The 26,646-nt window shown below is 33.8% G+C and overlaps 1 protein-coding gene across 1 annotated transcript in view; it reads left to right on the top strand.

The window, feature by feature from the left end:
• Positions 1 to 26,646, top strand: part of PIK3CB (phosphatidylinositol-4,5-bisphosphate 3-kinase catalytic subunit beta) — a 165,607-nt gene that overhangs the window by 71,923 nt on the left and 67,038 nt on the right. Inside the window, exons 3-8 of the mRNA XM_054595555.1 lie at positions 2,429 to 2,615; positions 5,781 to 6,006; positions 16,321 to 16,544; positions 22,277 to 22,456; positions 24,959 to 25,129; positions 25,912 to 25,989. Coding sequence (XP_054451530.1) covers positions 2,445 to 2,615; positions 5,781 to 6,006; positions 16,321 to 16,544; positions 22,277 to 22,456; positions 24,959 to 25,129; positions 25,912 to 25,989 — 1,050 coding nt within the window. The 5' untranslated portion in view covers positions 2,429 to 2,444. The remainder of the gene's footprint in view (positions 1 to 2,428; positions 2,616 to 5,780; positions 6,007 to 16,320; positions 16,545 to 22,276; positions 22,457 to 24,958; positions 25,130 to 25,911; positions 25,990 to 26,646) is intronic.

The raw sequence follows: 26,646 nt of genomic DNA, 5'->3' as shown, positions 1-26,646 counted from the left end.
TCTCACTCTCTCCCCAGTTGTTCTTCCTGGCTTATCCACCTGCAAATGTGGGATGCCCGGGCAGCCAGCCCCACAGTCTTGCCCATGTGGTCTGCTAGCCGCGACCTTCCTGTATGTACTCTTTGCCCTGGCTGCCAGTCTCTGCCTCTCATACCAGTCTGAGCAAGTGTTTCTTCTTTAACTCCTTGGTTGTCAGACTTTTATACAGTTCAATTTTCTGGCAGTTTTTGTTATTTTTTGTTTTTAAATTGGTTTTACTTCTTTTGGTTGTGCAAGGAAGCAAAGCATATCTACCTACACCTCCATGTTGGCCAGAAGCTCTTCTTTGTTTTCTTCTTGAGGTTTTATGATTTTGGTGTTTACATGTGGGCCTATGATCCATTTTGAGTTAATTTTTATTTTTGGTTTAAGATGTGAATTGAGGTTCATTTTCTTAGTATATGGATGTGCATTTATTCCTGCACCATTTGTTGAAAACATTATTTTTTTGTCTCATCAGCTTACTTCTATACCTTTGTTCAAATCAGATCTCCATTTACTTTTGACAAAACTGGAAAAATTTAAAGCAAATGCCACATATAATGCTATATACCCATGTGTATACTACCATTATGCGTTTCTCGTGAAAAAGAGCTGATTTTTATAAACGTCCCATTATTATACATAACAAACATAACCTTAAAATTTCCTTAAAATATTCTAATATTCAATGCATGTTTAAATTTCTTAGGTTGTTTGAAAGATATTTTTTCATAAGAGTATTTGTTCAAATCAACATTGGATTTGGCTATGTCTGCTAAGTATTGTTTTATTCTTTAAACAAGTTCTTCCCCCATCATTTTCCTTCTTGTTATTGATTAGTTTCCTTTCTTGTTGATGATTTGTTTTATTGATAGTCCAACATTCTGGATGCTACTTACTTATTGCTTCCTTGATTGTTTAACTCTTTCCTCTATTTCCCCTTTTTTCTATAAAGTGTGTGTGTGTGTGTGTGTGTGTGTGTAAAAGATTTGAGACTTACTTAGATTCAAGTACAATTTTTTAAGCCAACTATACTCTGTAGGTAGTGGGTAATACTTCCTGTTGTATAACAGGAGGAGACATAACATATCTATATTATTCAGAGTTAGATGGCATCAGCTTGATATGTTAACTGTAAAGTTTCTTATTATCCTTTCACCTTACCCTGTGAATTTTTTTTAGCTTCCATTAAATGATCCTTGCCTAGGTCCATTATTTCATTAGAGGTCACAAAATGGTGATTTTCTAATTATATCATTTTGCATTTTTATTAGCTAAAATTGTTCTACCCCCATCATCAATTATGAATTAGTAAATAAGCAGGTTAAATGTTTGCTTTACTTCCCCATTTTTTATCGGTTTTCAAAATAATGAGTTGGTCTAAGCAGTTCCAGTGGTGATCAATAAAGAGTTTATTTTTTTGTATTATTACTAAGTCACATTTGCATATATTTGATTAGTTTCAACCTATGGATGTCATTATTGTTTTTGATGCTCAAAATGCTTTAAGAAGGCTCTTATGTCTTTTGATATGACACTTTCATACTTTGCATAAATGGGATTTGAATCTACGTATATTTGACTTCAAAGCCCATGTGCTTCCCACAGTTATTGTTGTGCCTTCTTGAAGAAAGCCCTTAAGGAATAGATGAGATATGAATGGCACAGTTAAAGGGTACATTTGTTGTGATGGAGATTTGATACAGGAGTGTCAAACTGTCAATGAACATAGGTCTAGCAGTGGGAAGGCAAAAGACACTTGTTGCACAAGAGCCTGGGCTGTGGAGTGCTAGGAAAAGCAAAAGAAAACAGGCCAGAAACAGCACCAAAGGCTTTGTTAGCTGGCGTGAGGGACTTGGTCTTTTGAATACTTAGGTGGTGTGGGTCATGGGACTAAGTTCATGAGACTTTATTTTTCACATGAGATTGATAGAAAATTATTTTTGAAAGAAGGCCCTCTTGATTCCCATTTTCATTGGAGTTTGTAGGGAGAAAAATCCATAAAACAAAAACAAAAACTAAAACAAAACCCCTCAGCCAAAGAAGCAAGTATCATCTAAGTAAAGTCTGGAGATACTTGTTTAGTGGTTGTTAACTTTCTCAGGACCCTGTAATCCTTAACTGTTCATCTTTTGCATGTGCTATTCTTAGGTTAAATTTAAGTCAAAGTGTGTGTGTGTGTGTGTGTGTGTGTGTGTGCGCGCGCGGTATTTATGTAGCAATAACCAAAGTAATTTAAGTAATTTATTTCTGTTGTCTTATTCTTGCTTGATTTAACTGGTCTCCTATAACATTACTGACTCTATTGAAATATAAGGAGTAATTATGGGTTGGTGGGCATTATCATATTTTACTGTAAAATCTGGCTAATTATCTGATTCATTAAATTTTACTTTCTGATTTCTAGGACCCCATGGTTATGAATGTGCTTCAATTTCATAATGCCTCCTGCTATGGCAGACATCCTTGACATCTGGGCAGTGGATTCACAGATAGCATCTGATGGCCCCATACCTGTGGATTTCCTTTTGCCCACTGGGATTTATATCCAGTTGGAGGTACCTCGGGAAGCTACTATTTCTTACATTAAACAGGTATGTTAATAGGTAGACTTTCATAAATGTAGCTTATTACTATATCACTTAGGGGAACACATTCTTCTATTGTAAATAATGTTCATAATGTAAATCATATGGCAAATTCGAGGGACATTGAACCTTTAGGTCATAACATTTTAAAGATTTTGATACAAAGATTTTTGATGCAATCTTTTGTAGACATATAAAACATCCTCATTCTTACTCTCACTTTTAATTAATAAAAAAATTTCTTTGTGCTACCTGAATTAAGAAAATCGGCTTACGTCAGCTAGTTTGACATATTTGTTTGGTTTATTAAAAGGAATTTGAAATTGTTAAAAAAAGTTTTGAGTTAAATCTTTGTAATTACTATCTTTGAGCTTATTATGCTTTTTAAAAATGTGAGTTTTGGTTGGTTATCCTTTTCCTCCTTTTCCTCCTTTTTCTCTTTCTCTTTCTCTTTCCCTTCCCTAAACCCACCGCTTTTCATGATGACTGTTGGGGGAAAAAAAGTTTTCTGCTGTTCACTAGATTTTTTCTCCGCTCGGTGATGAACGTTGTGTCTTCATTTGGAAGAAAATTCTTTTACATAACAAGGTTTGCCTGTTTTGTTAGATTATTTTTTCAAATGAATTGATGAGTGCTGTTGATTTTATTTGTTGTGAAAACTACAACAAATAAAATTTTTTCCTAAACTTTCTCTTTCATGTTTTTCAAATAACTGAACTCAAATATGAAAATCAAGGGTTATGATACTTTTAAGAAAAAATATTTATGACAAACCTTTTCAAAGCTCATGAGAGAGAGAAACATTGATATGTTGCCTCTCACATGCACCCTGATGGGACCAAATCCACAACCTAGGCATGTTCCCTGACCAGGAATCGAACCTGCGACCTTTCACTTTGCAGGACGATGTCCAACCAACTGAGCCATGTGGGCCAGGGTAGGATAGTCTTAACTCTTAACCCATGCTTCATCAGGGAGGCATGAAAATTCTAAAACTACATGATCCATGAACTTAAAAAAAAGAGTTCTTTTAGGCACCCCATAGGTGCAGAGACTACTTATTTTTATAGTGACCAGGGATAGGTGTGGATGCCTATGGCTTTACCTAAAGCTGGATTAGCCATTGATAATTCTTTCTCCTCCCCTTTTGTTTTAAATTATTGTAAAATATGTGTAACATAAAGTTGACCATTAGAGTCATTTTTCCATGCAAATAGCAAGTACATTCACAATGTTGCCCAACTATCACCGCTATCTATATCTAGCACTCTTTCTTCCTCATCACAAACACTAACTCTGTACTCATTAAGGAGTAAATTTTAATTTAAATAATAAATTTCCTCTTCTCCCAGGTAATCTTGATTTTAACTTAAATAATAAATTTCCCCTTCTCCCTGGTAATCTCAATTTTACTTTCTGTCTCTATGAATATTCTTGCTATTTCACATAAATGTTAATTATACAATAGTTGTCCTTATATGTTTGGCGTCTTTTGCTTAGCATACTCTTTTAAAATGTCATCCATGTTGTAACATTTATCTAAATTTTATTCTCTTTTAAGATGGAATAATATTACACTGTATGGATCTACCATGTTTTTGTTCATCCATTCATCTTTTGATTTTTGTTGTGAATGTCTTCTGGCTATTGTGATTAATGCTGATATGAACATTGGTGTACAAGTGTCTGTTTGAATTCCTGCTTTCTGATTTTTGTGTATATACCTGGAAGTGGAATTGTTGGATTATATGGTAATTCAGTTTTAATCTGTGAAGGAATTGCCAAATTATTTTCCATAGCAACTAAACCATTTTTATTTCCATCAGCAATGTACAGGGTTCTAGTTTCTTCATATCCTGCCAACACCAGCTATTTTCAGGGGTTTTTTTAAATAATAATTTCTTCATGGTTATGAAAGTGATATGTTATTGTAGTTTTTCTTTGTATTTCCATAGTGACAAAGGATGTTGAGCATTTTTTTATGTTTTTATTGACCATGTTTAGAATTGTCTATTCAAGACCATTGCCTATTTTAAAGTTCAGGTGTTTTGTTTTTATCATTGTTGAGTCATAGGAATGCATTATGTGTTCTCTATTAACTTCCTAACAAAATATATAACTTGGCAAATATTTTTTTCTAGTCTATGGGTCGCCTTTTCACTCTCTTGATAGTGTCCTTTGATGCACAAAAGGTTAAGAAGTCCAATTTACCTATTTTTTCTTTTGTTGTCTAACATTGTTGGGTTTTTAAAAAAATTTATGTAATTGAATATAAGGCTTGGCTGTGGTTTTAACCCCAGGTCTCCTACCTTCAGTTCCTGGCTTTTCTACTCATTATAGTTAAAATATGTATTTCCATTTGGCGTTTGTATGGTGATTATTTTATATGATTTCATCCAGCAGACTCAGTGAGAGATAATGAGAGATTGACTGTGTTCATTCTGACAGGGCAAGGTTAATAAAGAGACTCCCTCATGAATAAGAAAGGAACACAGGACAAAAGACAGTAACATACTTTATATGGGGATGATGATACATACTTTAAAATTTCTTTTTTTTTCAATTTAGAAGTTACTTATATTCATAGGAATGTTAAGTATGGAAGTCTTCAATGATTCTTACTCTTCATAGATACTCACTTTTAATAATTTTGTTTATACGAGTGTATTTTTTAAAAATAAGATTTTATTTCTTTATTTTTAGAGAGGAAAGGGAGGGAGAAAGAGGGAGAGAAACATCAGTGTGTGGTTGCATCTCGTGTGCCCCCTGCTGAGGACCTGGCCCACAACCCAGGCATGTGCCCTACACTGGGAATCAAACTGGATATCCTTTGGTTCGCAGACTGGCGCTCAATCAATCCACTGAGCCACACCAGCTAGGGCACAAATGTATTTTTTGTGTATTATACCATTATATTACTTTACAAAAATAGATACTTTTGCAATTTTCTACTAATGGAAAACTATCTTAATGTACCTTTGACGACTTTCCATGTTATGGAGTTTATCTATATTCCTAGTTCTTTAATATTTTATACTTTTATTTAATCCCTTATTGCTGAAACATTTGTCTTGACCTCAGGTTTTGAGGTTTATATCCAGAGCTAGATATGTCCTTGTACATTTGAGCAACCGCCATTTCAAAAAATGTCGTCTTATTTTTTTCCTGCAGATGTTATGGAAGCAGATTCATAATTACCCAATGTTTAGCCTCCTTATGGAAATTGACTCCTATATGTTTGCATGTGTGAATCAAACTGCTGTATATGAGGAGCTCGAAGATGAAACAAGAAGACTCTGTGATGTCAGACCTTTTCTTCCAGTTCTCAAATTAGTGACAAGGAGTTGTGACCCAGGGGAAAAATTAGACTCAAAAATTGGAGTCCTTATAGGAAAAGGTAATTTTAAAAAATTTTAGTATGAATTCTTAACGTGCCTTTTGCTATGTATACAAGTATGTGCAGTAAATGTGATCATGACATTGCTTTGCAAAGTGTGGTCCATAGACTAGTGCTGGTCTATAAATTGTTACCAGATACTGAGGCAAGTACAGGAATGAGGAGTAAATGTTTAGAAACTCCTCTAGCCATGTGATATTGCCTCAGTATCCAAGGGCTTATGTTTTGATTATCTTTTTTCTAGTGATTTATTTTTATTTTTAAAAATACTGTTTTTTGACAGATTGGAAAGAAAAATGTTCTTTTCCTCAGATAGTTTTAGAAGCCCCTACATAATTTATATATAACTCTCTATACCAACCAAGACTTTCAGGCGATAAGTTTCCATAATTAAACCACATTATTGACAAATTTTACTCCATAACTAAAATTATCTTTAGGAAGTTGATTTTGTAGTGAGCCAAGATACACAGCATGTCTACATTATTCTTTGCAAATTAATTTCAGGGGAAATTGTGAGTAATAAAATAAAAAACATTGCAGGAGTCATTCTTCTGTAGTAATCTTAGGTGTCTCAGAGGTGAATGGTACAGTACCAGTATCCTGCCATAGACAAGATGCTAACATGAAGTAGGTATTTTTAGGGGTTATTGAGGAGGAAACTTGGAAGTTTAAATACAAAACCAAAAAAATCTATTAGAGGTTATTGGATCTGGATTGGTTACCTGTATTGATCAAATTTAATACTAGAGGATAATATAATACCATCCCTTTTAAGATAAGAAGTATCTTTAAGATAATACAGGACTATCCCAGCTAAGAATCATCTTTTTTAAGATAATATTCTTTGATCTTGACTTGAGGTATTTCAGGCTAACCAGTGATTATTGCACTGTGAGATTGAACTCTTCCCTTTGAGCACTTAGAACCCTGTCAATTTATTAAATGACACCCTGTTCTTTAAAAATGTTTGATTACTTCGGAGAATAGCTAGTTTGCTTTTGGCAGTAATTTTCCTCGCACTAAATAGAGTTATAATTATATACCATAGAGATTTTTTTCTTATATATTAATGGACTCACTAGAAAGCATTCGTTTCTATTTTGTAATGCTCCAAAGATTTTTATAGGTTATTAATTTTTCTTCATTTGAATTGAAGAATATATGGAAAAGTAGAAAAAATAAAAAATTACTTGTAGTTTTGTATCATCTAGGTTAAGAATATCTACTGATAATATTTTGATGTAGGTAAAATTTTTGATAATCCAAAAGATTAGCACCACAGAGGGAGCTTTGTTCAGAATACAGATATCTTTTTTAAATTTATCATCCTTTCAGAACTTAGATCACTGTGCTCTCTTCTGGTCTTGATTTCCAAAATAAATGGATTTATTAGCTGCCATTACTTCTACCCAGACTTGCCAAATTTAGTAAATAAAAATATAGGCAATCTGAATATTACATAGGATATACTTACACTAAAAAAATGCATTTTTTACCTAAAATTGAAATAGAACTGGGCATGCTGTTTTACTTTTTGTAAGTTTGACAAAGCTAAGTTTACCTTACCACAGCACAGGGATCTTCTATATATATTAGAATTGAATTTCTCTTTTTATAAGCAATATATTATATTTTGCTCAGAATCATAAAGCTTATTGTATACTTTTTTTTTGCAGTGTTCCTTGCAATTTGAATGGTCATGATGTAAGGAGTGTAAATTAAACAGTTTATAAACACTTAACTGTTTATAAATTGTACTTATTCAGCATCTCTAGAAAAACTGGTGTTTTGATTGTACTCACAACTGTAGTGTTTTTAATTTTTTACTTTATTTTAATTTTTATTTATTGATTTTAAAGACAGAGAGGAAGAGAGGGATGGGGAGAGAGAACTGTCAATTTATTATTTCACTTATTGATGCACTCATTGGTTGCTTCTTATATGTGCCCTGATGGGGGACCAAACCCTCAACCTTGGTGATTGGAGTTATGCTCTAACCAACTGAGCTAACCGGCCAGAGCTGTATCCACAATTTTAAATGTTAACATTCATTAAAGAAGCTGAGTAAGTCTGTTTTAATATTTTAGAATGGATTTTCAGTTTAAATACCTAATAAGACCGTTTTGCAGTTGTTGATTTGTATTTCATGACTACAACCGGGAGTTGGTGTGGTCATGCCTCCTGGGGAAACAATAAACAATTATTTCAACTTAACTTCAGGAACAGGTTTGCTGCCTCTTCCCCAAAGAAAACAGTAGAACCTTTACAGACATAACTGCCTGTTGTGTTTAAAAATACCTTTTCTTAAATATGATGTGCCTGATCATTTTATTTTCTATGTTTAATTCTAAATTATTGTTTATCAGAGCAGTTGTTTGGTTCTGATTTTTCTCTGTAGTGAAGGTATGTCATCCTTGAATTAGTTTCTCCAAACAACCAGTAGTAAATCTGTGTTTTTAAAATCCTCACCCAAATATAAGTTTATTGATTTTAGAGAGAAATGAGGGGTGGGACAAGGGGAGAAACAGAGGGAGAGATAGGGAGACATCAGTGTGAGAAAGAAATGTCCATCAACTGTCTTCTCTATGCACTCCTATTGGGGATCAAACCCACAACCCAGGTATGTGCCCTGACCTGGAATCAAACCCACAATCTTTTGGTGTATGGGATGAAACTCCAACCAACCAAGCCACCTGGCCAGGGCAGCCAGTAGTAAATCTTGACCAGAGCATTTTTATCAGCACCCTGAAAAAAGCATTTGAAAATTCCCTTATTTCCCCTAACCTCTTTAGCATATCTTAAAGTGAAGGAAACATATAATATGCTGGATTTTAACATGTTTAGTATGAAGAAATTGTTCACTCAATCCATTTTTTAATATTAAAATTATATTTGACTGTAAGCTATATAGTAGTCTTATCTTAAAATTTAAGCTTGGTTTTCACATTTTCTTACCAGAGGACATGTAGGAACTTAAACTATGTTTAAAATTAAATTACTTAACCTAACTTCTTATTTTTGGTAGTTTCTATTTTTAAGAGAACTTGGTAGTGGTTCCCAAATTTAAGCTTCATCAGTTTTTTAAAAAGCAGTATCTCAGAGAAATAAATTAAAAAATTAAAAAAAAAAAGCAGTCTCTCAGAGACTGGGATTTAGTGAGTCTGAGATGAATTAAAGAAACCTGGCCCTGTTTGGTGTGGTTTAATGGATTGAGTACTACTGGCAGGCAAAACTGAAAGGTCACCAATTTGATTCCCAGTCAGGGTTGCGGGTCAGGTCCCCAGTTGGGGACATGTGAAAGGCAACCCACCTATGTTTCTCTCACACATTAATGTTTCTCTCCCTCTCTTTTTCCCTCCTTTCCCCCCTCTCTCTAAAAATAAATAAAAATCTTTAAAAGAATAAAAAGAAATCTGTACTTCTCAGATGATTCTAACAGTTATGTGAACAGAGTCCCTTATTAATGATATATTTTAAAAATTACCGACAGTAGCAATTGCAATTCAATTGCAACTTGTTGAGTGTTTATGTTTGGGACTATAGCAGTGAACTTTGGTGATATGGTCTTTGTCTGAGCTCATGATGCAATGGGAATTATGGATCAGTAAACAGAAAGTTATATGCAATGTGTAAACTGCTGTAAGTAAAGGAGGATCATTTAAATCAACTGGGTGGATTAGGGACAGGCCCTTAGAGGACGTACAGCTTATCTGACTGAACCTTCACTGCTGATTGGGAGTTGAGCAAGTGAAAGGAGTTAGATGAAGGAAAACTGAGAGGCAATTGCATGTGTAAAGGGTAGCCTGTTGAGGAATAAAAGAAACTGTTACTGTTTTTTAAGGGGGCAGCTAGGACAAATAGGAAGACCAGAGGGACAAGCAACTTCAGAACATATAAAAAGTAGAGACATACTCCTAAGAGAACACCTGGGAAGCTATTGAAGGGATTTAAAGAGGGGAGCAACATGATCACATTTACATTTTACATTAATTAATTAATTTTCTAATTACAGTTGACATATTAGTTTCAGGTGTACAACATAGTGATTAGACATTTATATACCTTTCAAAGTGCTCACGCTGATTAGTACCCGTCTGACACCATACACAGTCATTACATTATTATTGACTGTATTCCCTATGCTGTATTATACATTTTTTTACATTTTAATTTTATTTTTTTAAATTTATAAATCATGTTTATTCTATTACAGTTGTCTCAATTTTCCCCCCTTTACCTCCCTCCACCCATCCCACCCCCACCCCCCGCTCCCACAGTCAATTCCCACTCTGTTGTCCCTGTCCATGGGTCATTCATACATGTTCTTTGTCTAGTCCCTTCTCCTTTCCACCATTGTCCTCTTTCTCTATCCCCTCTGGTCACTTTCAGTCTGCTCCATGTTTCCGTGCCTGTGGTTTATTTTGTTCATTAGTTTATTTTGTTGATGTATTATACATTCTTGAGACTATTTTTATAACTGTCAATTTATACTCAAAAACAAAAGATTTTATTTAGTTATTTATTTATATACTTATTTTTAGAGAGGGGAAGGGAGGGAGAAAGAGAGGGAGACAAACATTGACACGCGAGAGAAACGTCAATCTTGCACACCCCCCTGGGGACCCGGCCCACAACCCAGGCACGTGCCCTGACTGGGAATCACACCCATGACTTTTCGGTGTGCAGGATAATGCACAACCCACTGATCCACACCAGTCAGGGTGGCAGTTCATACTTTTTAATCCCTATAACATTTTTCACCCAGACCCCTTCTCATCTGGTGACCATCTATTTTTTCTCTCTATTTGTGAGTTTGTTCTGTTTTGTTTATTTTGTTTTATAGATTCCATATATAAGTGAAATCATAAGGTATTTGTCTTTCTCTGACTTATTTCACTTAGTATAATACACTCTAGGTTTATCCTTGTTGTCACAAATGGTAAGACTTTATTCCTTTTTATGGCTAAGTAATACTCCTCTGTGTATATATATCATATCTTTATTCATTCGTCTCTCTATGGACACTTAGGTTGCCTCTATATCTTGGCTATTGTAAATAGTACTGCAATGAACATATGTGTGCACATATCTTTTTTAAATTAGTGTTTTGGTTTTCTTTGGATAAATACTCAGAGGTAGAATTGCTGGGTCATAAGATAGTGTTATTTTTAATTTTAAGGAATCTTTACAGTGGCTGCACCAATTTACAGTTTCACCAACAGTTCATGAGGATCCCCTTTTCTTCACATCCTTCAGTTGTGTTCTTATTTCTCAAGATTACTTTGGCTGCTCGGGGTGTTTTGTGATTCCATGTAGATTTTAGTATTATTTGTTCTAGTTCTCTGAAAAATGCTAGTGGTATTTTAATAGGAATTGCACTGAATGTGTAGATTGCCTTGGGTAATATGGACAATTCAATGATGTTAATTCCTCCTATCCATGAGTATAGTATATTCTTCCATTTATTTGTATCTTCCTCAGTGTTTTATAGTTTTCCCAGTGCAGGTCTTTTACCTTCCTGGTTAAATTTATTCCTACATATTTTCTTTTTGATGCAATTGTAAATGGGATTGTATTTTTAATTTCTCTCTCTGATAGATTATTATTGGTGTATAAAAATGCAACTGATTTCTGAATATTAATTTTTTATCCTGCTACTTTACTGAATTTATTAGTCCTAAAGTTTTTTTCTGGAATTTTTTAAAAAAATTACATTTCATTGATTATACTAGTAGAGTTGTCCCAATTTTTCCCCTCTACACACAGCCCAAATGAAAAAATAGAACAAAACTCCAGAAAAAGAATTACGTAAAATGGTGACAAGTAATCTTTCAGATGCAGAGTTCAAAACACTGGTTATAAGGATTCTCAAGGAATTCAGTGAGTACCTCAACAGCAGAAAAAAAGATCAAGTCAGAAAAAAAGGAAGGATACACTAATTGAAATAAAGAACAACTTACAAGGAATCAACAGTATAGTGGATGAAGCTGAGGATCAAATCAATGATTTGGGCTTCTTTGTCTCTTCATTTTGGCAACCTCTCTGTGTTTGTTTCTATCTATTGGTAGAGATGCTATGACTCCCTTTCTTGGTAGCATGGCCTGATATAGCAGGTGTCCTGTAAGGTCCAGTGGCACAGCCTCCCCTATCACCCAAGCTGGGTACTCGAGGTGCATTCTTTGTGTAGGCCGAGTACACCCTCCTCTTGTAGTTGAGCCTTGGTTGTTGTTGCCAGATCTATGGGAGGGATTTACGCAGGCCAGTCAGCTACAAGGACTGGTAGTGACCACTGATCACCAACCTCCACCCTCCATGGAGGATTAGCTGTGGTGGGGCCCCCTCCACAGAGCAGGGCTTACTTCAGTTGGGCTCTGATGCCCCCTTGTGTTCTCTCTGGAGCCGTTGGGCATAAGGTGTAAGGTGATCAGCAGCTGGTTGCTTCTTGTGCTGGTCTTGGAATTTCTTCTCCTTCATTTTTGATTTTATTTATTTAGGCCCTCTTTTTATTTTTCATGATGAGTCTGGCTAAAGTTTTATTGATTTAGTTTATCTTTTGAAAGAACATACTGTTGGTTTCATTGATCTTTCGTATTGTCTTTTTATTCTCTGATTTATTTCTGTTCTTTATGATTTCTTCTGCTCACTTTACCCTTTGTTTTCCCTTTGTAGTTTCGATTGTTGTAAGGTTAGATTGTTCATTTGAGATTTTTCTTGTTTCTTGAGGTAGGCCTATATTGCTATCAATTTCCCTCTAAGAACCACTCTGGCTGAGTCCCACAGATTTTTCTTTTTATTTGAAATTCTTGCCTGAGGACATGATTTTATTCATTTTTGAGAGAGATGAAGGGGGCAGGGGGAGGATAAAGAAACATCTATGTGAGAAAGAAACATTAATCAGTTGCCCCCCATATGTACCTTGACCAGGGACTGAACCTGCAAACCCTGATCGGGAATTGAACATACAGACTTTCAGTGCATGGGGTGAGGCTCCAACCAACCAAGCCACATTGGCCAGGGTGATTTTGGGTTTTTATATTTTCATTTTCATTTGTTTCAGTGTATATTTTGATGTCCTTCTTGATCTTATTGTTAACCCATTTATTATTTAGTTATTTAGGCTTTACATGTCTGTGCTTTTTAGCTTTTTTTTAATCATTGATTTCTAGTGTCATACCATTGTGATCAGAGAAGATGCTTGATATGAATCTGTCTTCTTAAATTCACTGAAACTTCTTTTTTGGACCAACATGTGGTTTATCCTGGAAACCGTTTCGTGTGCTTTTTGAATGTATATTCTGCCTTTGAAAAAATATTCTAAAAATATCAGATTTGCATTTTAGAAAGATTAATTAGGTTTTATAATGGATAATGGATAATGGATCAGAGGGAGTAAGAGAGGCAGTAGAGAAAATAGTGAAGAACTGTGGTAATCCAAGCAAAGAAATGATGATGGCCAAGATTAAATTTATGGCTGCAGGAAATAGGAGAAGTAGACAGAGTGGAGAAATGTTTAGAAAAATGGATTAAACATGACTTTTAGTTGATAAATGGTAATAAAGAATTTGGTTTTGTTAGATGTGTATTTTATTAGGTACTCATTTCCCTTTCCTTACCTGTAATACCATTATCCATAAGTAAAAAAGTTTGAGCAGTGCTGGGGAAGAAGTTCTACAATGTTCCAGCTGGTTATCGATAGATGACTTAGAGTTTTATATTGCTATTCCAGAACTAAATCTATCTGGGAAGTTATACTGAATCCTCAAGATTTTACCTTTGCTGTATTATGCAACTTAAGCATTTTTATTTTTCTCTATGATGTACCACCAGTTAATTCTAATATTAATGTTTGAAATAATTGTTTTAATACATAAAATATAAATGCATTTTAACAATGTAGTTAAATCCACTGCCTAGATAACCTTTGTTGACACACATAAGAGGTCTGTCCGGAAAAAGTCCAGCCATTGTTAATACAATGGAAACAGTTTACGCGACATTGGTGTGACCTGGCAGCCAAGGAGAGTGGACTTGAATGCGCATGCGTGAACAGTGGTGACTTCACTGTACTAGTCAGGGGGGTGATGGACACCACTGAGTGAGCATGTGTACTGTGTGGCTGTCACATTCAAAACAACTAAGCAAGCAGAGCAACGAATCTGCATCAGATTTTGTGTTGAGCTTGAATATTCCTTCACGGAAACTATTCAGATGATTCAGAAGGCAGCAGCCCTGGGCAACTGGTGATTGGCAGATTCATCACGACAGTGCTCCCACTCATGCATCATGTCTCATGCATCGTTTTTTGGTGACACATGAAATCACTCAGGTGATTCAGGCCTGCTACAGCCCAGATTTGGCACCCTGCAATTTCTGGCTTTTTCCAAAACTAAAATCACCTTTGAAAGGATAGATTTTTCAGACCATTGATGAGATTCTGGAAAATATGATGGGGCAGCTGATGGTGAAAACTGTGTGAAGTCGCAAGGTGCCTACTTTGAAGGGGACTGAGGCTTCATTGTCCTATGTACAGTGTTTTTTGTATCGTGCATCTTCTTCAATAAATGTCTATCTTTTAATAGTACACAGCTGGATACTTTCTGGACACACCTCATATTTTCAAATTGTATAGATTCAAATGGTATGGCATTAATCAGCTCTTTTGAACAAAAACTAACAGTTTGCCTCACTCTACTTCCCTCCCAATCATTATGAAATGCCATTAATATGGTCATCTCAAGTATATTTTCAAAAGAAAAATTTATATGCATTCTAGTTTCTTGCTGTCAAATTTACATAAAATGAATCTTGGGAGACCTGTTTTAAAAAGTTACTATCTCTGGGGCTTTTAGCATAATGACAATAGGTTTTACTCATTTTATTACTTGAACCACTGTATAATGGCATTTGGATATTTCTTATTTTTTTAAACCAAGTCTTAATGATTAACTTCAGCATTTTCAGTTTTTAATTATTATTAAGAAGACTACAGTGAACATTTTAGTACGGATGTCATGTTATTTGTATAATTATTTACACAGATTTGTGGAAATAAACAAAGACTACCAAATGAGAACAGACCGTTTACTCAGAGCTTGCTACCATGGTAAAGTAACTTTGTGTATGGCAGTGTTTCACTGGCAGGCAGGGTAGTGAATAAGTTTTATACTGATAAAAGGGGAAGGCTTCAGGTATTCCTGACTGGAGGTTGTTGGCAGATGTGAGCTTACTAGAAGGTGGGCATCTTATGTGATTGGTTTGGGTAGCATATTTATCTTTCTCTGGTTTGTCCTGAGTCATTCAGGTTGAAATTCCTGTTGTTTCAGTTTTGAGGTTAAATTATGTATATGTATTTAATGTATGTGTATAATATATAATTTAGAAATTGTAATAATTTGCTCGTTTTTCTCTACAACTTTCAGCACAGGATATTGCCAAACTGTAAAATATTTGCTTGTTAAAAATTAAGGCATGAATAAAAACTTTTACTCATGTTTAAGGCATGTTTATATTTTGTTTTTACTCATGTTTAAGGCATATTTCTAGAATTATTTATTAGAATAATCATAAGTTTATGAACAAGTTATCATGCGTAGTTGTCTTCATGGCTCAAGTGGTTTGTACTCAGGTACCACAAAGAATAATTTTATGTGTATGAGATTTTTGACTAATTGGTTTAGTGTATTCATTGGGGGAAAATCACAGTGAACTGAAAGTTAAATCTGTAAGTAAGTAATAACTTGAGCTTTAGGCTCAAGTATACTGAAAGTATACTAATTTGAAAGTATTCTCCTAATATAGTATATGAAAAGTTTTCAGATTCTTAGTCTTTCTCAGATATTATAAATGTGACTTAGTTTATAAAGAAAAACCGTGGATCTCTCATGTGGTTTTGAAATGTATACTGTGATTTTCAGTGATCATCTTCATAAAACTGTTTGGTAATCATTGGACAGCAGTGTGGTGATTGCTGGGGGGAAGGAAGTATAAGGGGACTAAATGGTAATGGAAAAAATATAATAAAAATTAAAAAACAGAAAATTGGTAATCATATCTTTATAAAACTAGTAATCTACTACATTTCTTTACAAAGTTTCAAGGTCATATTCTTTAGAAATTTAATTTTATAATTGTCTTCTGTACATAACTTTCATTATTATATCTTGCTATTTTAGATGTTATACAATATTTTTCTGCCCTGTTTTGTTTGCTTGATAAAAACCAATTATCCAAGTTTTTAAGTTTTTGTTGAATGTATTTTATACTTTAATTATTATTAGCTACTCAGAATGACATCTAAAAAAATGTGTTTAGGTTTGCAAGAATTTGATGCCTTGAAGGATCCTGAAGTGAATGAATTTCGAATAAAAATGCGCAAATTCAGTGAGGAAAAAATTCAATCACTTGTGGGATTGTCTTGGATGGACTGGCTAAAGCAAACATATCCACCAGAGCATGAACCATCCAACCTTGAAAACTTAGAAGATAAACTTTATGGAGGAAAGCTCATTGTAGCTGTTCATTTTGAAAATTGCCAGGTAATGTAATATTACTTTAATAACTATTTTGTAATATCCCTGGCCGGTGTGGCTCAGCTGGAGCATCGTCCTGTAGACCGAAAGGCGTCATGGGTTTGATTCCCAGTTAGGGCATATACCCTGGTCGCAGGTTCAATATCCGGTTGGGGCTCATATGAGAAGGCAACCAGTTGATGTTTCTCTCTCACATCTCTCACCCCCACCCCCTTCCTCTCTCTCTAAAGGTTATGAAAAACTGTCCTCGAGTGAGGATAAAAAAAATAAAATAAATATTTTGTAATAAATCTGTGACTTTTGCCTGAATACAGCTCCAGTCTCAGAGGAGGCTCTTACTTGCCTGGGAAACACTATTACAAAGAACATTTTTAGATTTTAGATGGAAATATATTTAGGATTATAGTAATAATCTAAAGGGATACATCCTTTGCTCATATATGATTTTTTTGATGCAGTGGTGTGTTAGCCTAGATTGGGTTGGCAAACTGTACTGTTTTTCTATGGTTTGTATATTTTTAATGGGCTGTAAAAAAGCAAAGAATTTTAAAGGGATGTTAGAAAGAAAGAATATGGGACAAAGATACATGTTGTCAAAGCTTGGTTCTTTACAGAAAATGTTTGCTAACTTCTGTCTAGATAATGTTTTTTAGTGTAGATATTGTATTATCTCTTTTGAATTTTCTCTTGTCTGTAAAATAAAATGTTTGATCAAATGACTTTTCCCCCATATTCTTGTATATGTGAATATGCAAATTAAGTACTGATATGGAATTGGGCATTGCAATGAGTGTATATACAGTTAATCCATATCTGACTGTTCAGAGCAGTTTTGCAAACTGCATTATGCTACTACTTTTGTATCAAGTATGGTCTTTTATCATCTAAGGTCTGACCTTAGAATTAGGGTAGGATTTTAAAGATAGTTTATTTTTTTCTTCAACTATTACGATAACAACTATGACAAAAACAATTATTTGTAGCTGTTTTATTTTGAGCACTAACAGTATGCCAGGAACTATCAAAGGAATTACATATTTGTCAGGTCTCACAACAACCCTATAAACTGTTGTTTTTTTCTCCCCACTTTACAGTGAAGTAACTGAAAGGAAGAGAAGTTTGGCTATTTATGCTGGCCTCATAACTGGCCAATTTTAGAGCCAGAATTTTATCCTGGTGTTTCTGGTTTTGTCCAGTCCCTTCTCTTTTATGTTACCAAGTATTTATTGAGACAAATGTGAGGAAAGGATCGCGCCTTCTAGCATTTTATAAAGGAAATTTGTCTAGAAAACAAAACCCATTTGTGACTCCATCCTGAGATATGTTGAGACTGAAGTTCAATTTGAGCCAAGATTTGGATATCATGAAGTGTCAAGATCAAGTTTAAAATACCGTTTAAGGAATTCTGCAGTGTTAGAAGATCTGGAATAGAGACTTTTATTGTTAAAAGATTATTAAAATTGAACTTGGAAACACTAGAATTTAACTTAAAAACAGTCTGATTTCTAGATCAGCCTGAATTTCATTACATATGGATCATATCTCTGCTGGACACAAATTTAATGTAATCATCATTGTAATGAAGTGTTTTGAAATTAGAAGAGGAATAGAGATATTGGGAAATCATATTGGATTCCTAGCCGTCATAGAATTTAATGCTGATAGGAGTTTAGAGATCAATCTATTCAGACTCTTTATATAATAATTATTTTCACTATTCCTTCTAACCTGTGCCTTTAACCAAATATGTCCAGTGATCGGGGGAGCACTCTGCCTCCTAAAGCAACACGTTGTCACCGTGGGCAAGAAAAGATTTTATTTTCAAAATAAAAATCCTTTAGAAATTCAAACTAGCCTCTGTGACTTCTGCCTACCTGGTTATACTTTTCTGTTTTGCATAACTGTCCATTAAATCTTCCCTTCATTCTATGTGCCAGATATTCAGATAGTAGAAATATAGCTATCATATCTCTCCCTTGTCTGCTTTTCTTCTGGTTAAATGGTTCCTCAGTGATTAAAACAAAAACTTCCAGGCTTTTGGGTTATGCAGACCAGTGAAATTATTAAGGTATTAAAGAATTTTGGGAAGTCAGAGTTTAAAGATTTTTATTTACACAAGTAAGGCAAGTCAAATTTGGATTTAAAAAATCCAAAATCATAACTTATTACCAACATTCTTTCATAAATGAATAAACATTTACCACCAAAAATACAGAAATAATCTCAGACCAAAGGACAGTTGGAAACTATCATATATGCATTTTTTTTGCCCCTCCCATTTCTATAAAATTCTCATTTGACTGTTTTACCATCATTGCTGATGACTAACTTTGGAAAGTAGCATGTGGAAACACTAAACTAAAAATAAGATGAAATGTAACAAGGTATTCATTTAGGCTAAAAATTATTTTCCAGAATTGGTAGGGGGAAAGTTTGACAGCAGTTTCTGTGAAAAACATGCAAAGATTTTAATGACCACATAGTCACTATCAGCCAGATGTAGAATATAGCTTCTAAGAAGCAAGATAAATATAATCATGAAAGTATCATGTCTCGATTTTACAGAATAGCCCCAGCTGCCAGATTGCAGATGCATTGTTTTTAATTTCAAGAATTGTAATTTGTAAAGAATACTAATAAACTTGAGCAGTACTTTTAAATTTCTTTTTTTACTTCAGCTAGCATGAGGTATATAAAATAATTCTATCAATAAAGGGAAGGCACATGTAATTTGAAATAGTTCCTGTGTGTTGGGGCATGGAGGAGGAAGGGTAAATGTATGTGGTAAAGCAAATGAAGAGTATGTTTTTTGGGAATTCCAGAAAACAAATCAGAAGCATAGGCAGGAATGTGCAGAACAGTGAAGCACGTAGAGTAAAACTATCGAGAATAAGTATTTTCCACCTGAGTAGTCACCTGAATAACCACAGTTGTGATGATACAGACATAGTCACTAATGAATTGTATTCCTCCCTGCTGAACAGAAGTATCTATTCCCACCCAAATGCCCAGTGTTTTTGTTGGATAATCTCTCATCTTAGAGCTATTTGTAAGCATGGAGCAATGCATAGCGCATGATTTTTAACTGATACGCAGCAGTAATTTTTAAAGCAAGCAAAACCTTGACTATTTAGTCATTAACACTGACCTCTTTTCCCTTAGATTGTCAAATAAAAAAAATGAGAACACTTAACACAACAATAGCCATCTGGTGTGAATGAATCAAAGTTATACCTATTTTTTGGGTCAGACAGGCAAAAGATATATTTTTTTGTATGCTGCAGAATTTTAGTAGTTTATGTGTGCCACAAGGTAAAAAAGGTTGGTAATTGCTGACATAGCAAATCGATTGCTGAAGAACATCATAGGTCTTCTAAAAGATACAATATTTTGTTAAGTATATGTAAGTGATGTTGGAAAACTGCTTCAAATATAGGAAAAGCCAGTCGAGTTCTGACCAAGGCAGTCCAGTTAACAGTTTATGTGAAGAAAATTAACAAGGTGATGATGACATACCAGTAAATCTTTAGAAGACATGAATTTAACCATCAAGGGATTATGATAGGCCCCTGGAGGAAAGATTGGAGCCCTTGTATACTATATACAATTCCACTATATAAATTTCATTGCCTCGATTGCATCTTGATCTCAACACTGATAAAGATATGCATGTCAATATTCTTTTGACATGTTTATGAAACATTTGTATTTCTGTTGGGTTTGTTTTGTCTTTTTTTAAATTGAGTTTTTAAATTGATTTGTATATACACCCAGAGCATATCAAGTTCAACATTATTGTTACATAGAATAATGCTGATGTATGTAATTCTGTTGCTTATGTGTATACCTAAACAAAACTGCTGAGTCAGGTGTACGTTTTTAATAAATACTCCCAAAATAGTTTTTCAAATATACATTCCTAACAGTAGTATTTTAGAGTTTGGTTTTCCTACATCTTTGCTAATACCTGATATTATCAGTCTTTTAAATCTTCTTAAATCTTCCTTTTTATTTAATATTAAATCTGCATTTTATTTAACATGCTTTATTCCTTAGGGCTCTCTTTGATTCTACTTTATATATACTTGATTTTTATTCATTTTCAAAGTGCTTTTAATTCTTGAAAAGCATTAAACCATACTTGCTGTATTTTATGACTATTAATTTTAATACTTGCAGTTTTTCAGGCCCAGTTCTGTTTTCTATGTTTTCTGCAGATTCTTATAGTCTGATAATGAGATTGTCTTTTATTTTTGTATTTCTGAAGAGTTTATGTATGAAATAGAGAGTAGGTGGGTTTCATAGAATAATTATATTAAGGAGCTTAATCATTCACACCTATGCTATTGAATACAGTAGCCAATAGCTACATGTGTAATTTAGTAGCCACTTACCAAGCCAGTTGTGTCCAGTGGTTATTGTATTGGACAGCACAAAATAAATGTTTTTATTATTAGAGTTCTGTTGTATACCACTGTTTAAGACAGTTATGAGCATGTGTATTATGTTAAAAAACACTCATATCTCCTTGCTGCTCTTCTTTTAAAGATAGATTATTTCATAAGCTGGGTTAAGGTTACTTTTGAGGTGGATAGTACAAGAGATAGATCAAATAAGAAGATACATTGCTCTTTAGGAGAGATGTAAAGAGTCATTGAAGTAGAAGAACATCATTGAAGATGGGAAGGTGATCATCGTTGTTATGGGAAGTGAGATGGGGAAAGAGAAGCGGTATGACTTCTCAGGTGACTTTGTGTGTCTTGTGTTTAGATATACATGTCATCAACTCACATAGAAAACCCAGGAGAAAAGAGTAAAAATGCTGGAGAAAATAGACTGGAAGACCCAGTAGGTTTAGGTTTTAAATATTTGAATTTGAGATACCTCGTGAAAAAGGGAGGTGACATAAATTAATTTGTTGGAAAATATGCAGAAGTCAATTTCAGGTCAGTATAGGGAAATTTCTAATAGTTATCCAGGGTAGCAGTTGGCTGTCTTGGGAGATGGTGAGCTTTCTTATATCTTTGATTGATGATCGTATGGTGGGGAATTATTTTGCTAGATTATGGGAGGATTCGGGTATTATTAAATAATCTTTAATATCTGTACTTTTGGGGTTTATGCACATGCTTAATATTCCATCACAACTATATCTTCATTTTTCACCAAAATGAATAATTAAAATTTCTTTGTTTTTACATGTTTATAAAATCAGATAATTGTTAATTTATGGTTGAACTGGTATAAAGATCTCTTCTTACTAGTGATAGATAACATGTAATTCTTTTTTAATATATACTAAATTTGAATATGTACAGGTTTTTTTGGTTTGGTTTACAGGCCGGCACTCAATCCACTGAACCACACCAGCCAGGGCTTTTTTTGTAACTTAAAAAATAGGATATTCATTGGGAAGTGCTTGTGATAAAATACATGATGATAAATTTAGTTAAATATTAGTAAACTTTAGTTAAATACTTATCTGACATTTGGAGACTGTGGCACTTTATAGTGTAAGATGAATTGAAAATTATCATCAACTTAAACATATTTGACATGGACAGATTATAGTTAGAAAATAGAAAAATTTCCTGACATTAAATGTAAGGTATGTGCATATATAGTAAATATTATGTATGGCTGTTTATAATATGGTAATAAGTACAATGTGAAGAGTGGTTTCATTTTGTTTCTAGCAAAAATATAAAATTGCTGCTTTTCTCTACTACCCCCTTTAGGATGTGTTTAGTTTTCAAGTATGTCCTAATATGAGTCCTATCAAAATAAATGAATTGGCAATCCAAAAACGTTTGACTATTCATGGGAAAGAAGATGAAGTTAGCCCTTATGACTATGTGTTGCAGATCAGTGGGAGATTAGAATATGTGTTTGGTGATCACCCACTAATCCAGTTCCAGGTATGTGTATTAACTATGAGTTTACCAGAGAAGTATGTGTGTATATATTTAACAGTTTGACAATTTAAATTTCTGATTACAAAATGTGTTACTATAATGGAACATTTGGAGCTCACAGAAAATTATACACAATTAAATAATAACATAATCCTACCGATCTCTGAGATAACGATTGTTAACATTTTGGCATGTTCTTGCCATTTTACTCAAAGTTATATATACTTTTGGCATAATAATTATATATGTTTATGTGTATATCTATAATGTTTGCATTCTGCTGTTTTGATTGTTTCAGTGTTATAATTTTCTATAGCATTGTGAATTCTTAATACAGTTCGTTATAGCTGATTACTATTTCATTATATAAACAGTGATTTAGAAATGCAATATTTGGGGGGAAGTAAAATATTATGATTCAGTTGCCCCTAATTGAATTGTATAAAAACTTATTTGTGATTATCAGTTAACTAGGTAAGGTAATGTTATAAATTTTTATTGTATATTGGAGAACTTTCCAATTTAAGTCTAATATTTATACCTATAATTCCCCAGCTCCCCTTTTCATGTTACTTCCATATTTGGTAGGAATTTTGTAAGCATTAGGTTTCACCATCCTTAGAAGTCTTCCCTTATCTTTGAGATATTTATTACTTTGATCATTTAATCATGAATTCTTTGATTGTATGCTTTATGGAAAACACTGACGTGCCTCAGATTGTTTTTGGAGTAGAGTTTAAATAGGATAGGTGCAGGTTTTCTCTCCGTCTTTCTCCCTTCCTTCCCCTCTTCTCTGAAAATAGATAAATAAAATCTTTAAATAAGATTCATGCAATGCAGCACCCATTCCCCACCATAATAAGGTATGCTATTTAAAGGATAGGATCCTGACTTTGCCTTCAAGGAATTTGAAGATAGTTTTGTTGAAATTACATTGGAGACTAAGAATTGGTTATTACATAAAGCATAATAAGCTGAGTGCCAAGTTAGATAAATAATACCAAGACTTTAGAATACAATGTGATTATTTTTTTTGTTTTAAGAAAGAGGAATACAGGCATGCCAGATAATTAAGTACTGTTTGTTTGAGAGTAGGAACTCTGATTTATTAGCAGGTAACAGAGAATTTTATACCCTTGTCTTTAGATTTTTGGTGTGGTCTTCAATTCTTGAGCTTTAGTAGGTAGAAAGTTTAACAGCAGTTATAATTTCTGTGTACAGCTTTGGGAACTGTGGCATTCTGATAGTAAGTTCTTGAACTCTAGCTCATAAGAGGAAGAAGAAAGATGTAAAGTGTTTGGTGGGAACATAGAAGTACTGACTTATTCCCATGTTTTGCCATCTTTTAAGTAGCCTCCTGCTTCTTTAACTTAACATTTTTTCTTAACTTGATAAGAGGAAGTTGGGGTTTTTATTGTCAAAAACAAGAATTTTTTCCTATAAAAAAATAAAGTTATGCATACATTTTTGTGCAAGGTCATGAGAGAGAAAGTATATAATGTAGGCAGAGAAATATGAAGGAAATGGAATGATATTTCTTTCATACGGAGAAGTTTTAAATGAATACACTTATTATAATGTCATATAATTTTATTTATAGGCCATCCTGGAAAATTTTTTTTTAAACTTCAAAAAAATGTATTTTTAGTACTAAATTGAATATAATACATTGAATTGCACTGTATATTTGTATAGGATAGTTTTTTCTTTTGAGTAATACATTGGATTTTATTCAGTTTGTTAGGAATCTTTGGTAATATGAATAACCACCCCTTTTTTTATATGCCTCTGGAGAGTCATCCCACTTTTGTGGAGTTAAAACAGCATCAAGCTGGGATGGCCACTAGGTTTTTCTGGAGAAACAGTGATGGTGGCCTGGAGCCCTGTGCTGAAATGGGACCAGGTCTGCCTCAGAGATGCATGGGAAGGTGTGAGTTGGCCACTTGATGACTTACGAAATGACCACATGGGTACAATACATGTTCCCTTACCTGACTGAGTGAAAGCTTGCACTGTGACATCAGTCAGCGACATTCAAGTCCTGCCCCTCAAAAGTGTGCCTGTTGTTCAAACTGTCAGGTATTAAGTGCAGAAAAGATAAAACATCTAGACTGAGGCATGTATTTCTTCAAGGTTTAAAAAATAATAGAAAAGAAAGTCAGGAAGGTGGATTTAAATCCAGGTCTTAAAGATACTAGGTATATAACTTAACCCTTCTGATTTTTATTCTTGAATCTTTATTAAATGGGGGATAATCACTCTTACAGAGTTTTTGTGAAGATAAGCTACAATGTATAAGAAGTGTCTATCTCAACTCTTATGTACTTAGGTTAATGGTAGCTTTTTTATGTTGAGATTTTAAATGCTCATATTCTTGAAATCAAATTGTTTAAGATATACTTTTCACAGGGCATTTTGATATAGTGTTGTTCACCTTAATTTTATTATTCTAGTCATTTAAGTATTTGCTTGAATATCCTTACCTTATTGTCTTGCCACTGTTAGTATATCCGGAACTGTGTAATGAACAGGACCTTGCCCCATTTTATGCTGGTGGAATGTTGCAAAATCAAAAAGATGTATGAACAGGAAATGATTGCCATAGAGGCTGCCATAAATCGAAATTCATCTAACTGTCCTCTTCCTTTACCACCAAAGAAAACAAGAATTATTTCTGTAAGTTTCATATGTTAACTTTTGGGAACCCCAAAAGTCATGTGATTTTTGTTAAGTTGTTTCCTTCAGTCTCACCTTTTTGTTTTGTTTTTTTTCCACCTTCTGTGAAAACCGGTGCGTATTTGCCAAATATCCATCACCATTTATGATTATCTGTCTAGTTATTATTGTTTTTCTCTACTCAAGCTATGTATAAATGTAAACATGACATTTATATTTCTCTTCTTTTGGTGCCAAAGAAAAATGTCATTAAATTAGAGATTTTTTGAGATTAGAGCTTAAACACCAGACTTCAGTAATTCGAGACATTGTGTTAAGAAAAGTTAGGTGTGCAGAAATAGTTGATTTATTAGTATATTTTATTTTTATCAGCTTAGTTATGATAGAGTTGTATTAATTTGCCTGTCTTATTGAATACTTTTAGACTTTAAAGGTATCAATGGAACATTTTTTTTCAGAATTTGATATATTTGTAAAAGACAAATTTTAAGTTTATGTTCATGGGAACATTTAACATATTTTAAATGGTTATTCAGTCTTAACAGATTATGTGTTTAAATACTCCTTGATGATTAAGGTATTATCTATAATGCTGCCTGTGTTTTACCATGAGAACTTAGTGGTTATGATATTTGATTTAATATACATGACTTTCAGTTGCTAGTTCAGAAGTCAGTTTTCATTATTTAGCCAGTGGACATGAGACCTGATGAGGTGATTTGTTAGCATAAAATATTCATGTTTTTCCTTAACATATTCTGTATTTATTTCATTTTTTACAGCATGTTTGGGAAAATAACAGCCCTTTCCAAATTGTCTTGGTAAAGGGAAATAAACTTAACACAGAAGAAACTGTAAAAGTGAGTACTTGCTAAGGTTTGAATTTGTCATCTCCATTATTTAAATAACTCACTGATATGCTCAATGAATGTCACATTGGAAATTAAATTTTACCAATATTGGTAAGTTAATACAAAATAGAATATAGCAATTTATTATAAGACAGTTAATAATTTTTGTTTTAAAGTATTCTTTATTTTTTAAAAAGATTTTATTTAAGATTTTATTTGTTTACTTTCAGAGAGAGAGGAAGGAAGGGAGAAAGAGAGAAACATCGATGTGTGAGAGAAACAGAAATTGGTTGCCACTCACATGCCCCTAACCAGGGACCTGGCCTGCAACCCAGGCATGTACCCTAGCTGGGAATTGAACCAGCGAACCTTTGGTTCACAGACCAGTGCTCAATCAACTGAGCCACACCAGCCAGGGCTAAAGTATTCTTTAAATAGTTGGTGATATAATGGATTGATTGACATTTTCTAGGTATACGAGGGGGAACCACCCCAAAAAACGAAATTATCTTCTGGAGGGAATTATCTTCTTGTAGTACAGGCTTCCTCTGCTGGGGGATTGTTTTAGGAACCCGTCTGTATCAGTGTACGAGCTGGTGGTGTTGTGAGAGGCTGCATTTGTCTTCAGTGAAACTTTTTTTATTTTTGAATACCCCTTCAGTGTGT

The sequence above is a fragment of the Pteronotus mesoamericanus genome, unplaced genomic scaffold (assembly GCF_021234165.1).
Source record: "Pteronotus mesoamericanus isolate MK-2021 breed Mesoamerican mustached bat unplaced genomic scaffold, CSHL_Meso_final scaffold_54, whole genome shotgun sequence".
Classification (NCBI taxonomy): domain Eukaryota; kingdom Metazoa; phylum Chordata; class Mammalia; order Chiroptera; family Mormoopidae; genus Pteronotus; species Pteronotus mesoamericanus.
Note: the sequence above shows the minus strand (reverse complement) of the source record. Positions and strands in the feature narration are given on the sequence as shown.